We start from the raw sequence: 14,368 nt of genomic DNA, 5'->3' as shown, positions 1-14,368 counted from the left end.
CTCAGGGCAGGACCTGAGTTTGTGTCAGTGAAGCAGTGGCCTTTGGACTCCCACTTGCAGCTGCAGAATCCCAGCTACAGGAATGTAACGGTGTGCTGCCACTGTGCATTCAAGTCACTTTGGCCAGTACAGAAGTGTAGGCTTTACTAAGAAAACCAAGACATAAGCTATCATTTGGTGTTTACAACAACTGGCAAATAGGAAAGTGGTTGCTGCTGGGCTGAAGGGCCAGCAAACAGTGGCTTTGCCACACCAGAGTATCTTCTGAGACAGGGGGGAGAACAGTCCTTGCTACCTCATCCAAGAGGGCCTCAGTACTGTGGGAAAGGCGCATTTCAAAGTGGATGCAAGTGAACAGGCAAAAATTAGAAATAAATAGAGCAGTCTATAAAAGAATAAAATTCCGTGTTCAAGATGGGAATTATGGCCCCTCTCATGAGCTCTGTGGCTCATGCTGAGATGGCAGCTAAGGCTGCAGTTCCCAGCTCCCTGCCCTATTTTCCCACTCCAGTGCACTCTGACAGTATAACTCTCAGTTCTACTTTGCATTAATATATTGGTCTATGCCCTACAGTAACTCAGGAACAGATATTCTGTCTTTTGGCTACTAGGACTAGAAGGCCATGGAAGGGCTCTGAGCCACAGAATCATAGAATGGTAGGGTTGGAAGGGACCTTTAGAAATCATATAGTCCAATCCCCTGCAGAAGCATGGGCAGTAACTGCATTACACTTCCTGGGTAAATCAGAGCCTACTCACAAACAGAAATCCCTGAGTAGCCAGGTTGTCTCCAAGTCACCACCTCAGTGCAACACAGAGCCATAAATATTCAGAAGGTACTAGGAATAGCTGAACCCAGGTAAAAGAACCTAAATATGTAAATAAAATGAATTTAAAATGTCCAAAATGTACATTTTACAAAAAAAGTACCTCACATTTACATATTTTACCAAAGTACGTGGTTTGTAATGAAATAGGGTGTGGGGAACCAAAAGGAATCATGTACACTCTGTCACTCATGCAGATCACACTCTATTTACTGATTTTTACAAAAATCAGTTACAGGTGAAGCTGCTTTAAGATATTGATGTGCATCTCCCAGATGTGCCTCAGGCTGTGTTTATGTATGCTGTGCTGGTGTAGGAAGCACACCCCAAAAGCACCCTGAGCGTTAGGGAGCCAGCACACTGTGGCTGACACGCTGGCTGGCAGTGGAGAACGAAGAGAGGAGGGAAGTGTATTACAAATCCACCCTGAGAAACTGATTTCAGTGTGTCTTAGAAGTGATGGATCACTTTGTAATTGGCTTCAGTGTCATTTTTAGTCTTACCAAGTTCAAAATGTAAAGGATGCATTTAATTCAAACTTGGGTGTTCCTTTCTTTTTTTTCAGCTTGGATTCCAGATTTAAAGGAAATCAGTTGTGTTGATCCAGCTTGTGTCTACAGAAATGTACATGTATGTGTGTGTACACCACACAGGCAAATCTATTTCAGAGGAATATCTGTGTCCAAGCAGCAGTTACCTGTTCAGCTCTGGTTCATATTGTTATATTTCTCAGTGTAATGGGTTTGCTTCCTAGTGTTTAAATGCTCAGCTTGTTCTTTAGCTGTGTATTGGTGAAACTGCACAGCTGGGATTTATGGATTTGTGAGCACGTCATTATGGGGTTGGTGGACTGGGTCTGCAGGCTTCAAGCCGAATTCCATTTATCTGAAGAGTAGGTGTTTAACTAATGGACACATCAGACATGGAATAAATGCAGGGCAGCTTCTACCGTCAGTGTTTTACAGAAACGTGTGAATGAATGAGCTGAGAGAGCAAAACATTGCCTGGTTTTATATTCAGTGAACAGAAATAAGAAAAAGCACCATGATGAAGCACTATCCCTGTGCATTACTTACTATTTCAAGGTTAATTTTATTCATTCTGAATGATTGCTGTTATCTGCAAGACCGAGGAACAAGTCCAGAGAATTAAGTAATTACAAACTATAGGCTGAAAACTATCTAATATCTCAAATAAGAATCTAAAGGAACTGATGTGAAAGATAACAATAAGTTTACACCACTTATCAATTACTTTCTAGTTGAATGACAGGTCGCTCATGCTGGTGTGTGCACCAGCTGTGTGAGTTGTGGTCTAAGAAAGGGGCTGTGCTACAAGGAACCAGGCATGAACTATGGTCTAGAAAAGCAACGAAAGACAGAAAGAGGAGAGAGATGTGCTTGGTTCAAGGGCTCATTCTTCTTCAAATGATGAAGTTCCCACCCACTTCAGGCTCTTGGACAATATAGCAGATTATAGCAGAATTATTAGACTTAACATTATGTTCTACTCTAAGATTACAACTTGATCAAGGTCTTACTGTGCTAAACATAAGGAAAGATGTGATTTCTGCCTAGAAAGCTTCACAATATACAATGTTTTCTAGATTAACGTGTTTTTTAGGGGAAAAATCACAAGTATTGGGGACTAAGGAGTATCAATTATGTGTAAATCACCAACAAAAAAAGTTCAAAGAACACGTCAATACTGTGTGGTGAGATCTGCTCTCTTTCTTCTGTTTATTTGTGATTAAATCCTTGGAGTTTTCTCTGTAAATGTGCCAAAACTGAATTCTATGAAGGCTACAAAAGCAACATTTGCAAATTGGGAAGAATAATTCAGGTTGACTGGGAATCATGTATGCTTTTTATGCACAAGAACACATGCTATTTTTTCACCCTGGCTTGGAGATGAGTCAAAGCTGCGTATTGAAGGAAGCTGTGATTTGTAAGGCTGTTGTTAGAGAAGCTGGAAATTGTAGTGATTTAGATAGGGCACTACAGGAAGATGATCTGGTGGTTACAGTGGATGTATGTTATTTGGGAAATCAGATTCTCTTTTACATAATGCTAGACAGCTCTCCCACACCAAGATTTTCACAGGCTCAAATTAATAGCAAGTCTTTGCACTGAATGTATCTGGCAGTAGATGATGACTTATTTGTGTTTAATTCAGCTTGAATTGTCGTGATTTGGACATGAACTCAGCCTATCTCACAAAAACAGCATGCAATAACAACTACACTTGAACCATGCAGTGCCTAGGGCCTCAGTTTCCCCTTGTGGAGACTTTGAACGCTCCTGGGTCTGCTGTAGATAGCACCAGACACCCACAGCCACAGGCTTGGCCATCCTCTGCAGCACCAAGCAGAAGAGCCACAGCTGAGCTGGAGCTGAGCAACTTCTGCTGCTGCTGTCCCCAGGGGTACTCCAGTTTTCTCCACATGCCACAGGTGAAGGAGTCTAACTCTGTTTACTGCTGGTAAGTGTTTTTCAACCATTGTAAGTGTGAAACCACGCAGACATCCAGAGGTGTGAAAGACTTTGTCTTCTTAGCTGGTTGCTTATGGAAGCAGAGGTTACATGGTCCCTTGACCAGTAGCTGGGCTGTGGATCGTTTAGTAATAACTTCTGGTCCCATTGGCAGCTCTGTTGTCAAACATCTCAACTTGTGAGTTTCCACAAAAACACCCTTCAGAAGCACTGTGAGAAAATCCAAGTGGGACTTGAGAAGTATGTGCAGAATTAGCAGATAGTCTGGTTGTACTTCACCCATGGAATCATTCCCATGGAAGACTGCTTGGGTCAGAGCTTGAACTCTGGTGGACGAGGGCTTGCTGCTTAAATCTCACTCTAAGTCTGGCCCCATGCCTCCTCCCTTTCGTTCTTTGATTCAGTGTTTTTTCTCACAAGGGCTGGTTATTGAGCTGTCTCTCAAAGAATGATCCAAGTCACATTTCTAGCGATATCATCCAAGTCTTTTCTGGAGGCTTCAAGGAAAGACAGAGACATAAGGACTTGGTAATGTTGAGACTCAGAACACACTAAAAAAAAAACAGGTAGGAAAATAACCCCAGAAAAAGCAGTTAAAATTAGAGAAGGTTAAAAGGTAGATACCCTGGGGGAGTTTACTGTATGTTTCACTTCTAATTGTACTGCACTTCTTAGACTAATTTTTCTTTTAATGTTTATAGCACTCTACTATCAGAAATAAGCACCAAACTGAGAAAAATTAACAAGTTGGATTCGTTACACAATCCAAACAAATTACCCTGGGCTTATTATGCCTTAAAGGCTCAATACTTTCCTGGCAGCCTCTTTCAAATTACCCCTTCAGCAAACACGACATAAACTTGGGTCTGCAGAGCATGAAAATTTATGACAGAGCAGTTATTTTAACAGATGGGAATTATCAGATTCACCAGAAAGGTGAAGCATCAAGTACACTGTTAATTTTTCACAAAGACTTCACGGTATAATCGCATTGCACTATTGGCATCCACGGTAAAAGATAACGGCTTCCTGATCCAACTTTGTCTTTTTCTGCAGTGCAGTGCAGCAAACGCCAGCTCCCTTCCAGCACTGTGAAGCATTTCGTAATGTGCAATTGCTAGTAAGCCCTGATTCAGCTTTTCAGTCTCACGGGATGCAATGTTTCTCACTAAGCTTCTGCCTAGGCTCTCCAGAAGTAAGGCAAGCAGCACACATCTCCCAACAGCTGCTAGTCAAAACAGTCACCTCTTGCAGCAATGTGAACTGATCTGCAGCCAGGCTGCTTGGCTTGCAGACAACAGAACACCCTGGGCAGGAGCTTGGGTACAGAACTGCCTCACTGAATAGAAGAAAGGGAAGTGCTACTCATGGCACGTATTTGGCATAAGTAAAAGCACACTGGATTCTCAACTGGTGCTTCCTACCAATCAGACATGCCGTTGTCCCACAAAGAGTTTGATTTTTGGAGATGTTGAGAAATCCTTTTAAGCGAGTTGCTATGACGCTGTCAGTGTAACTACGTAACACACTGCATGCAGACTATGACTTTCCTCTAAGGCATTCTGTGTGGCTTCCAAAACTCGTAAAAGGATTGCTGCAGTTTCTGCTCTCCTGAAAAGCAGCATGGAAACTACTGCTTTGGGCTGTCTCACCATCTTTACCCTAGCTGGAATTTTACAGATGTAATACAGCTGGTTGTGTTGACAAAAATTTTACTTTCCTATCATATTTCCTTGGGAATTTCAAGACCTAAATGTTTAAAAACCTGCAGTTGTATGTATTTGTCAGGTCCATCTCCAATGATGACTTGTTTAGGGAACCAGACACTTAAATGGAAGTGCTCAGTTTTCATATGTTATCTATGACTGCTGCTGGTAATATGTAAATGATGCCTAGGACATTTAAGGAAGCATATAGTTAATAAACAGAAAAGCATACTGTTGATAACACAGACAATGAAGAAACAGCTTATATACACAACCAAAGATTTCTATAGTCCACAATGTTGTAAATCTATAGTGAATGTCTGTGACAGGAATGCAAATATTTACTTGTATACTGCACATAATACTTCCTTACCTAGGAGGTGTAAAACACCTTGGAGAAATTCAGTAGAGCAAAACCAGAAGCTCTAAGAAAGTTAACGGATGGATTTGTGGCATGGATGTAGAGGAATACTGTTCTGTAGAAGTTATCCTCCAAAAGACCTTGAGGAAATGGAGCAGATGGTTCCATGTGCTATCCCACTTAAATTCAAAGCGGTTTTATAAACACTCAGAAAAGGTAAAATAATATTTTCCTTGGCCTTTTATGTAAAAGAAAGAAAGTAAAAGATGGGTTTTGTTAGTACTCAAATCGCAGTGCATTTAATATGGAATTCTAAAGTAGAAGATTGACTTTTCTTTTTGCATGAAAAAGATTTTCCACACAAAACTCTGGAATGGTTCAATATGCCTCGCCATCAGCACTATTTGTACATTGGATTTCCATCCTAATATACCCTATAGGATGAAGCAAAATCCCAGTTTGGGATGAAACAAGGTAGGCCCCAATACAGACGGCACCATTTGTGGATGATAGATGGGACCTTTACTCAGCAGGACAATCTCCAGAGATGGTTCTACCTGCTGGCATTTTAATGAAGAAAACAGCAGGAGCCCTGAGAGACTCACTGTGCATGTGCTGATGCGCTGTGCCTGTGCCACAAGTACAATATGTTCTGGAAACCCTGGGCTCTCTGTGCCTGCACAGATTGGCCATACATCACGTGTGCTTTGAGTCTGCTATGGCCAGAAAATAGTGTATTGGGCCATTCAACTGAAAATTTTGGAGGTTGCTGATAAAAACAGGATTCTGCCATCAAAGCAGTAGAATTGGCAGGTATAAGGAATAACTATTCTAGGAATCCTTTATCATTTTTTAAGAGGTATCCATCTGCAATATACAGGCTACAGGATCTTGGCGTCTGGTATTTCTTTGGTCTAGTTAAACATGATTTTACTCCTTGGCTTCTGTCCTATTTCCAGAAGAGGAAGTAGCATCTCTTTTTCTCTCGTGGCTGGTGATTATTTTGCTCTCAATCTGTAGCTTTGTTATGGATCACAGGGAGCCAAGGGCCAAAAGCGACTTGTAATCCTGAGCACATGCTACTGTTCCTAGAATACAGCTTAGTAAGAAAATAAACTAGTAAGGGGTAAAAGATGAGCTTGCCACCCTATTTCAGTACATTAAACATATGCAATCTGCACTTCATCCCAACTAAAAATAACACTCACATTAATACAGCGTTCTGCTGTACATTAAATAGAGAAATCATTACCATGAATCATAAAGCAGGAGAAGTGTGGTTCACGGTGTCTGTCACTGTGGAGTTCGGCATCAGGATGGATGTGAACAGTCGGATGGAGAGGATTGAGCGTGCACCCACGAATGAGACGGGAGACGCATCTCTGTGAGTGTCATCAACTCATTTTGAGATTTAAGACAGGTCTTGTAAGTCTATATATTTCTGTTTTGAGAGGGTTCTGATTTAGACATATTTTTTTGTTTTTCTTAACAAGACTCAAGAATCTACACCTCCAATTGATGTCAGCAATGTCCACTAAGCACCCAAAACTGAAGCCCCAAACTTGAAGACAAAAAATTAGAAGGGAGTTTTGAAAATCCAGGCCCCAGCTTTGCTGGGCTTCTTCAGTCATAGAGTGGTGTCTGAATGGCCTTATCCATCTTTGCAAAGCGGCTGATTGAAATCTGCAACCAAGAAAGTGCTGTACAAATAATTACTGTTCTATCTTACAAATCATAATGAGCATTGTAACTATTATCTAGTGCACCATTCACATTTCACAATATAATCGCCCTTTTAGAAATAGATGAAGTATGTCTTTTCATGTGGCAACTATGTAACATTTTAGTTTTAAGGCTGCACACAGCAGCAGTTTAGAAAACTAAACACCACTGATCCGTTTTACAAATGGAGATGGCTGCACTCAGAAGAGGAATCTGCATTAGACCACACAGACTGCAGCAAATTCACCACTAGAATACAGGATTTCTGATACAAAATTTACGTTACCAAACACTAAATCAGTGGTTCTTAAACTCTTGCTATACGCAGGCAGTTGTTGGTCATGGTATGCCAGCTTTGTTTCTTGACTCCTCTTGCTAAATTAATGTAAAAGGTAGTTAAAAAAACATTCCTAGTGTTACCTCGCCCCTCAAGTGATTCATGTTGTTACCATTGGGCTAGTACTAAGTCATGGAATAAAGAGAAATCATCACCTGCTGCATCAGCAGGGGCAGAGTAAATCTGCAGTGGGTATTGTTGCTATAGTCATAAAAAACAAATATTGCTTCAGAGTGTGTAGTTCTGGCCGTCTGTCACAATTACACAGAAGGGGAAAACTGATTCTCTTAAGATACACAGGGGTATGTCAGCTGAAACGGAGCCTGATAGGCATGGGGTTGTACTGCACCAATTACAAGGCAACAAAGCCGTGTGATAGGATGTTCACATTTTTTGTCCTGAAGCTGAATTTGAAATCTGTACAAGTCTTGCATGCATTTCTCATGGACTGTAAGCCAACAAGTCCGTATCAGCAGGATGATGGCTGCCCAGCAGAATCCAAGGGAAGCGGCAGTATGCCATCTGTCTTGGCTAAGTCGCCAACAGAACCGTGGCATATTAGCCTCAGGGGAGTTTTAAAACTCTCCTCAGGTCTCAAAACTAGGATATTGTAATTAAAAAACCCCAGTTTGATCTGCTCAGATCGCTGCTGAACATCTGACTGAAATACATTTTTTCATAACTATGGAAATATTCTGCAGTAAGGAATTTGGTTTATCAAAACAGCTAATCTACGTTTCCAGATCTTGCAGGAGAATTAAAAATATGCCTGAGAGAGTCTTTACATCTTTTTTCTGGGAAATGTACTCAGAATATCTTCCAAATTGAGGAGACATTTCCCCCCCCTTCAGACTTGCCTGCCTTCCTGTTTACAGATAGGCTTTCCCCACAACGGACAAGAAATGCCCTTCTAGCAAATGTGCCGACTACTTTACACAGAAAAGTCATTCAAAGCTTAGAGAGACCTTGTTTCACTAGTCTGCTTTTGAAACACTTTTTAGCAGCTGTGAAGGAGGGTTTAGTTAGTATTTAGCGTGAGATTATTCAGCTCTTTGCTGACCACTGACTGAAAAATCAGACTTCTCCCTGGCAGTTAGTTACATATGGGTGAGATGTTCTAAAGGGGAGAAAAGTAGGGGATGAGTATGTCATCTATTTGGAGGGGCCACAGCTCCCCACAGACACTCCAGCAAGGCCAGGGACAGCACTGACAGCAGCGGAGGGAAGCAGGGAGGATGTCCACAACCTCTTGACAAAGAATGGGAGTGGCGCAGGAGTCTTGCTCCTCTCAGGGCTTCAGGACCCCAGCCTCCCCTCACACTCCGGGTACCTTAGTACTCTCAGCATCCAGCGGGCTCAGGCTGCCCTCAGGATCCGGGATCCTGTGGCTCCCCTCACAGCTGGGGGACTGGGAGTCCCGCGTCCCCTCATGACCCAGGGACCTCGGCCCCTCAGGGTGCCAGGATCGGCTCGGGATGCCCCAGATCCCTTCGCGCTGGCCAGGCCGGGATTAGCTGGCTGCCTTCGTGCACAGGGGCCCGCGGTTCCCCTCACAGCTGTGGGGCCGCGAGCCTGCCGGCTGTCACCGCCTCTGACGGGCCTCCGGCTGCCCTCAGGCCCCGAGATCCTCCGCCGGTCTCTCGCCCCGAGGAGCTGGGATCGCCCGCTTCGCTCACGCTCCGGGGCAGGGTGATGCCGACGGTCATCTGCTCCCCCCCGCGCCCTCAGCGGGGAGGCGGCAGCGGCGGGGACAGCCCGTCCCGCGGGGAAGCCCGTCCCGCGGGGAAGCCCGTCCGCCCCTTCCCGTGGAGCCCGAGCCGGAGGCGGAGCCCCCCCGCCCCCGCGCCCCGGCCCCCGCCCTCCCGGCGTGCCCCGCGGAGGGGCGGGCGGCCCGTGCCCGTGATCCCGGCATGCCGCGCGGCCGGGCAGCAGCCGGAGCAGCCGCGGCGGCCGTGTCCCCTCCCTCCGGTGTGAGACAGCAGCCGCCCGCGGAGCGCGAGTGAGGAGCCGCCGCCCGCGCCTCTCCCTCCACCCTTTCTCCTCCTGTGCCGCCTCCGCCGCCCCCGTCCCGCGCCGCTGCCCGGCCGGCCATGCCGTCTCGGGCAAGGTAATGAGCCGCAGAGCCCCGGGGTCTCGGCTGAGCGGCACCGGCAGCAGGCAGCACTACCACCCGCGGGGCTGGAATGACTGGCAACCCAGGTGGGCAGGGCTGGGGCCGGGGGCGCGGCCTGGCCGCCTGCGGGGCGCGGGGGCCGCGGCTGGCGGCTCGGCTCGGCTCGGTCCGGCGCCGCCGCCGGGCCTGGGGGAGCGGAGCGGGGCGGCGCGGCGCGGGCCGCGGCTGCTCGGAGCGGCGGCGGAGCCACTTCCTGGCTGCTGGGCCTAGTGCGGGGCGGGTGGCGGCGGGCCGGGCACCGGGCCTAGCGGCGGGAGCCGGGCAGGGGCGCGGGGGGGATTTCCGGATCCGTGTCTGCCGGCGGCCACCGATGAGACGGGGACAGGTCTGTCACTGCGCGGTGCTCCGTGTGACCCCGGCCAGGGCTCTGAGCTGGCGGGCGGGAGCGCTCCTTCCTGCCGCCGCTGCCCCTCGGTCTCTGGCGGCTCGGAGTGGCTGTAGCGTAGCTGGCCGGTACCGGGCGTGTGGCCGCGGGCAGCGACTTCTCTCGCGCTGCGCATCGGGGCGGCAGAGGCGAAGCGTGGGGGAGCCTGCAGTGGGGCGGAGAGCAGGGGGATGGGCTTCATACCTGTTTTTTTTCAGTCTAGTTTTCAGATGGCAGTAAATCAGAAAAGAGGAGAAGCTGCAGAAGTACTCGTAGTCCTTGAGGGTTAATAAAATAGTACAGGATTGCTTATTTTTTTTATTTGAGGAAAGTAGTTGAGCTGTAAATAGGGTGAGAGCTTATACAGTGTGTTAGATGTTAAGGTGTGCTTATGCCTGGTACTTCTTAGTACCAATCTGATTTCTTTAGTCAAGTACAGAGAGTGTATTTCAGGTCTTGATTGCTTCTAACATTTGATGCCAATGGATTTGCTGTGCTGTCCAGCTTTGCTATTTTAAAAGTAAAAATTGTCATGACGAAATTGTAAATAAGTTTCATGTTTCTTATTTTTTTTTTACATGTGAAAGATTGGGAGGGTTTTTTTTTAACTGCTTCTGAAAGTTTGCCACAATACAGGATCCTACTCTTAAACTTTTCACCAAGAGCAGAGTGGCATGTGCTTGGAAATGTTTTTACAGATGATGGTCTCTGCTGCATGTGGTAGGAAAATTGGGTATATGTGAAGGGAGATCTTGGGAAACACAGATGTAGCTTCATTATTTGCTGGGAAGGAAGCTTTCCTTTTCCTTGAGCAGCTAGCACTGCAGCCTCTAGGGCTAATGCTAGAGGCTGTTCAGTTCTTAATCTTATGTGGGGCATGGTTATTTAAGTTGTAATTTCTTCTGTTGTTGACCTATTTGGTCAAATAACAGTATTTTTTTCCTCACTTAAAAACTTGAAAGCCTTATTGGTGACATAGCATCTAGATTTTAGGGAGGGCAATTAAGTCTCGTGTCTTTTTTAACTACAGCCTTACTTCAGATTTTTGGGCTGCAGTCTAGAATCTTGGACTCTTGACTGTTGACCTTTCCACCTGGGAAGGTACATCTTATGTCTTTGCAGTGGATGGCTTCTATAAATGCTCTTTGGTTCGAGATATTAATGTGTCACAATTTTTGTCTTTTAGCCTAAAAAATAATTCTCAAAGGGGCTGGGGAGCTGACATTGTCTGCAATGTATTCAGTTGTGATGGGAGTGAGAGTAAGAGTGTAGCTGCAGAAGTGTTTTGCCCAATGATAGAACTGTTTTAAGAAGTTAGGCTGTTATCTCCATGTCTGACTCTGATCCATTCCCCATTCTGTGTTTTGTTGCCTCCTGAGCTCTCAAGTATAGCTGCTGAAAACTGGGCTGCAAAAACAATTACCCCAAAAGCTACAACAGAAAGAAAAATCTGAAGGCACTGGGGAAAGTGTGGGCAGACTAGTGGAGCCTCATAGTGTGGATGGGGCCTAGTGCAGTTTCTGTCACACTGCGATTAGAGCTCCTGCTAATAAATAGGTAGTATTTCTTCACTGATCCTGTCACTTGTTAGAATTTAGCTTTATCCTTTCTTTTAAATATATATTTAAAATCTAGTGAGAGAACCCAGGGATCACAAATGTTTGTGCAGTCCCAGACTCAGAGCACACTTTTCTCTATATTTTATGCTCAGGTGTTTTAAATCTCAGAAAGATAGCTCTGGTGGTATGGAACCTCTGAGTTTACACCCAGGGCTTAAAGAATGACACAGATTAAATCAGTCTTTGTTGCTTTGGTGTTAAATAATTTTGAAAAGTGATTCACGTGCATGGTTGAAAGGACATGTGTTATGTAAAACTGACAGTGAGTGGGGGTTTTTGTTGATTGTTTCGAATACTATCTTGGACAAACACCACAATACAAAATATACCCACTTATTCTTTCCCTTCTTTTCTGTTGATTTCTGTTTGATTTAGCTTAAGTGATGTTGCTGGTAGATGCTTTCTCACAGGGCATGGAAGAGGGGAATGCACATGGCTAAAGTAATGAAAACTGCAGTAATTTTGTTTCAAACTCCTAAAGGGGAAAGGAGAACTGCTAATGCACGAGTATATTATCAGATGAATATGTTTTCAAATGCACATCTTGCATTGATCTAGTAATTTTTACACAGTGTTCATTACTAGGTCCAAATTCCTTCTTATTTTTAGTAATGCTCATGAGTATCGGGACTTGAGGTGAAAACTGTGTGAAACTGAAAATTGGAGGCTGCATCCTTCTTTAAGGGAGAGGCATTTTTAATTAGAATATTTTCTTTGGTGCTTGCATAAATGCAGTCATATCTGTCAGATGCACGTGGACTGGTTTTCCTACAGTGTGTGTATTAATAGAGCTGTGTATTACAGAGGAAGGAATTGTCCTGATATATATGGGCATAGTAGTTTGTGCGCTGAGGTGTACCAGATTCTAGACTAATAGCAACACAAAACCATTTTATCTAGAAGTGGAATTTTTGTGACAGAACAGTGAGGCTTTTTCAAGAAGGCTTGATAAGATCTTGTTCCCTATTCTTCTGAACTTTTTAGCTTTCTACACCTTTACTTCTTTTTTTCTTTCCTTGATTGACAGATCTCGCTGCATTTTCCCTGATGTGACTTCAAGGGAAACCAAAATTATGTCAGTGTCCAGGTCTTGCATGTGACCAAAGTTAATTTGGTAGAGTACTAAAGGCTAATTATATAGTGAAACAAGCAATACCTCCCTTTGATAGGGAATGCTTTGGTTGGCAAAGCAAGTTAAGTTTCGTGTGCTTACGGTGGTACTAAGCAGGAGTGTGAGTGCAAGGTAGCAGGTTAGCAAGCGCAGAGTGCACCAGACTTCCTTATTCTTAGAGAAACTGAGAAAAGGAAGGTGAGACTGTAATGTACAGCACTTCTTGTCATAAATGTGGATTAGCAGGGGAGTATGTGGAAAAGTGAAAACATTTTTCACTTCTGAGAAATTCTAGAAGTTGTCTTATTAGGTTCAGTACTTAAATATGTCCTTTTCATGCAATGTAAGTCAGAGTTATGAATTACTAACTTCTGTTAGCAAGCACCTGCCAAACCAGGTTATTGTCTTGGTCCCCACGGGTCTAGACGTGATGAGACCAGACAGTAAAATCTGGCTCTCCCTTCAGGTAGCTTATATCCTAAGCAGGAGATCAGTATTGACTAGCACTTTATAACTGAGGACAAGTACCCTGTGTGTAATTAAAGGCAGAATGGCAGGTATTGGCAGGAAGCATAGACTCTCATCAGAGCAAATGGACTAAGAAAGTGATGGTTAGAGAAGTGGGGTGTTTTTTATGTGGCTGTGAGGTGCAGAGGCATGCCTTTTACAAAAGGCAAGCACTAATTGTTATGGATATTGTCTGTTCATAATGCTGGACTAACACATTGAATGACAAGCAAGGTGATGGTAGTGGATGCTGTGTATAAGGAAAGTTGAGATAGAGACTATTCCTTCTGCATTTGCATGTAAAACAAGGTATACAGAAAATATTGGTTAGAAATAGACTGAATTTTTCATTTGGACAGGTCTGTAACCAATCGACAACACGGAGATTTCACTGAAATTACCTAAGAGTTGACATAGTTACAAGGAATGGAAGTTGGTAAGGCTTCTTTACCTCTCCAGGGATAGTTGAGATAGATGTGTACATTGGGGGAGGGAGAGAGAGAGAGAGAGAGAGAGAGAGAGAGGAAAAAATAGTCTGTGATGTTGAAGGCAGCTTGGAGAAAAAGATGCAGTATCAGTTGTGAGGTGCCATTGTGAAGAGGTCAATAGAAACCTTGGGAAGAGATTCAGTAGACTATGTGGGAGATGCTGAACAGGAATGGGTTCAGTTCTGAACTGGCAACAAGTAATTCTTATTCAACATACTCAGATACAAAAAGAGATTATGCTGATAAGATTGGGAAGGTGTGAGATGAAAGATTGGGGAGCCTAAGTTTATAATGTGAAAGCCTTTGTCTTTCATGTGAAGACAGAGACCAACATGTGAGAAAGATGAAAAATGAAAGTATGTCAATGGGAAGCAAAAGGAACTTTGAGACCATATAGTCTTCCAAACAAGAAGCTATATGAGATCAGGCCAGTGATTTAGCTAACATAGTATCCTGTATCCAGAAATGACTGTCAGAAGCAGCCTATGGAAAAATAGGAACAGGGTGCATATATGTGATATATTCCTTCTATGTCCATCACAGGACAGAAGGAAATTGATGAGCTACTGTGTAAGAAGGGAGTGATAAAGAATCAAGAGTTGGAAAGCTACTGTGGCTGCAGGTAGTTGTCCAGTGGAGATTTTAAGTAAAGAAGAATTTA

General features: G+C 44.3%; 1 protein-coding gene and 1 long non-coding RNA gene across 4 annotated transcripts in view; one reads left to right on the top strand and one right to left on the bottom strand.

Moving 5' to 3' along the window:
* Positions 1-2,370: 2,370 nt before the first annotated feature.
* On the bottom strand, positions 2,371-9,239 carry LOC133625142 (uncharacterized). 2 transcript variants are annotated; one of them, XR_009818462.1, is made up of 4 exons: positions 8,776-9,239; positions 6,639-7,069; positions 5,399-5,624; positions 2,371-3,816 (listed from the first exon to the last, which is right to left on the bottom strand). It is a non-coding gene; the product is annotated as an uncharacterized LOC133625142 (long non-coding RNA). The 2 variants fall into 2 exon arrangements; XR_009818461.1 differs by having other exon boundaries at positions 6,639-9,239.
* Positions 9,240-9,370: 131 nt separating this feature from the next.
* Positions 9,371-14,368, top strand: part of SMG1 (SMG1 nonsense mediated mRNA decay associated PI3K related kinase) — a 66,643-nt gene continuing 61,645 nt past the window's right edge. For both annotated transcript variants that reach the window (XM_061994366.1, XM_061994365.1), the window contains exon 1: positions 9,371-9,644. In XM_061994366.1, the coding sequence (XP_061850350.1) occupies positions 9,629-9,644 (16 nt within the window). In that variant the 5' untranslated portion in view covers positions 9,371-9,628. The remainder of the gene's footprint in view (positions 9,645-14,368) is intronic.

Source organism: Colius striatus, chromosome 3 (genome assembly GCF_028858725.1).
Source record: "Colius striatus isolate bColStr4 chromosome 3, bColStr4.1.hap1, whole genome shotgun sequence".
NCBI lineage: Eukaryota > Metazoa > Chordata > Aves > Coliiformes > Coliidae > Colius > Colius striatus.
This window is presented reverse-complemented; position numbering and strand designations above follow the sequence as displayed.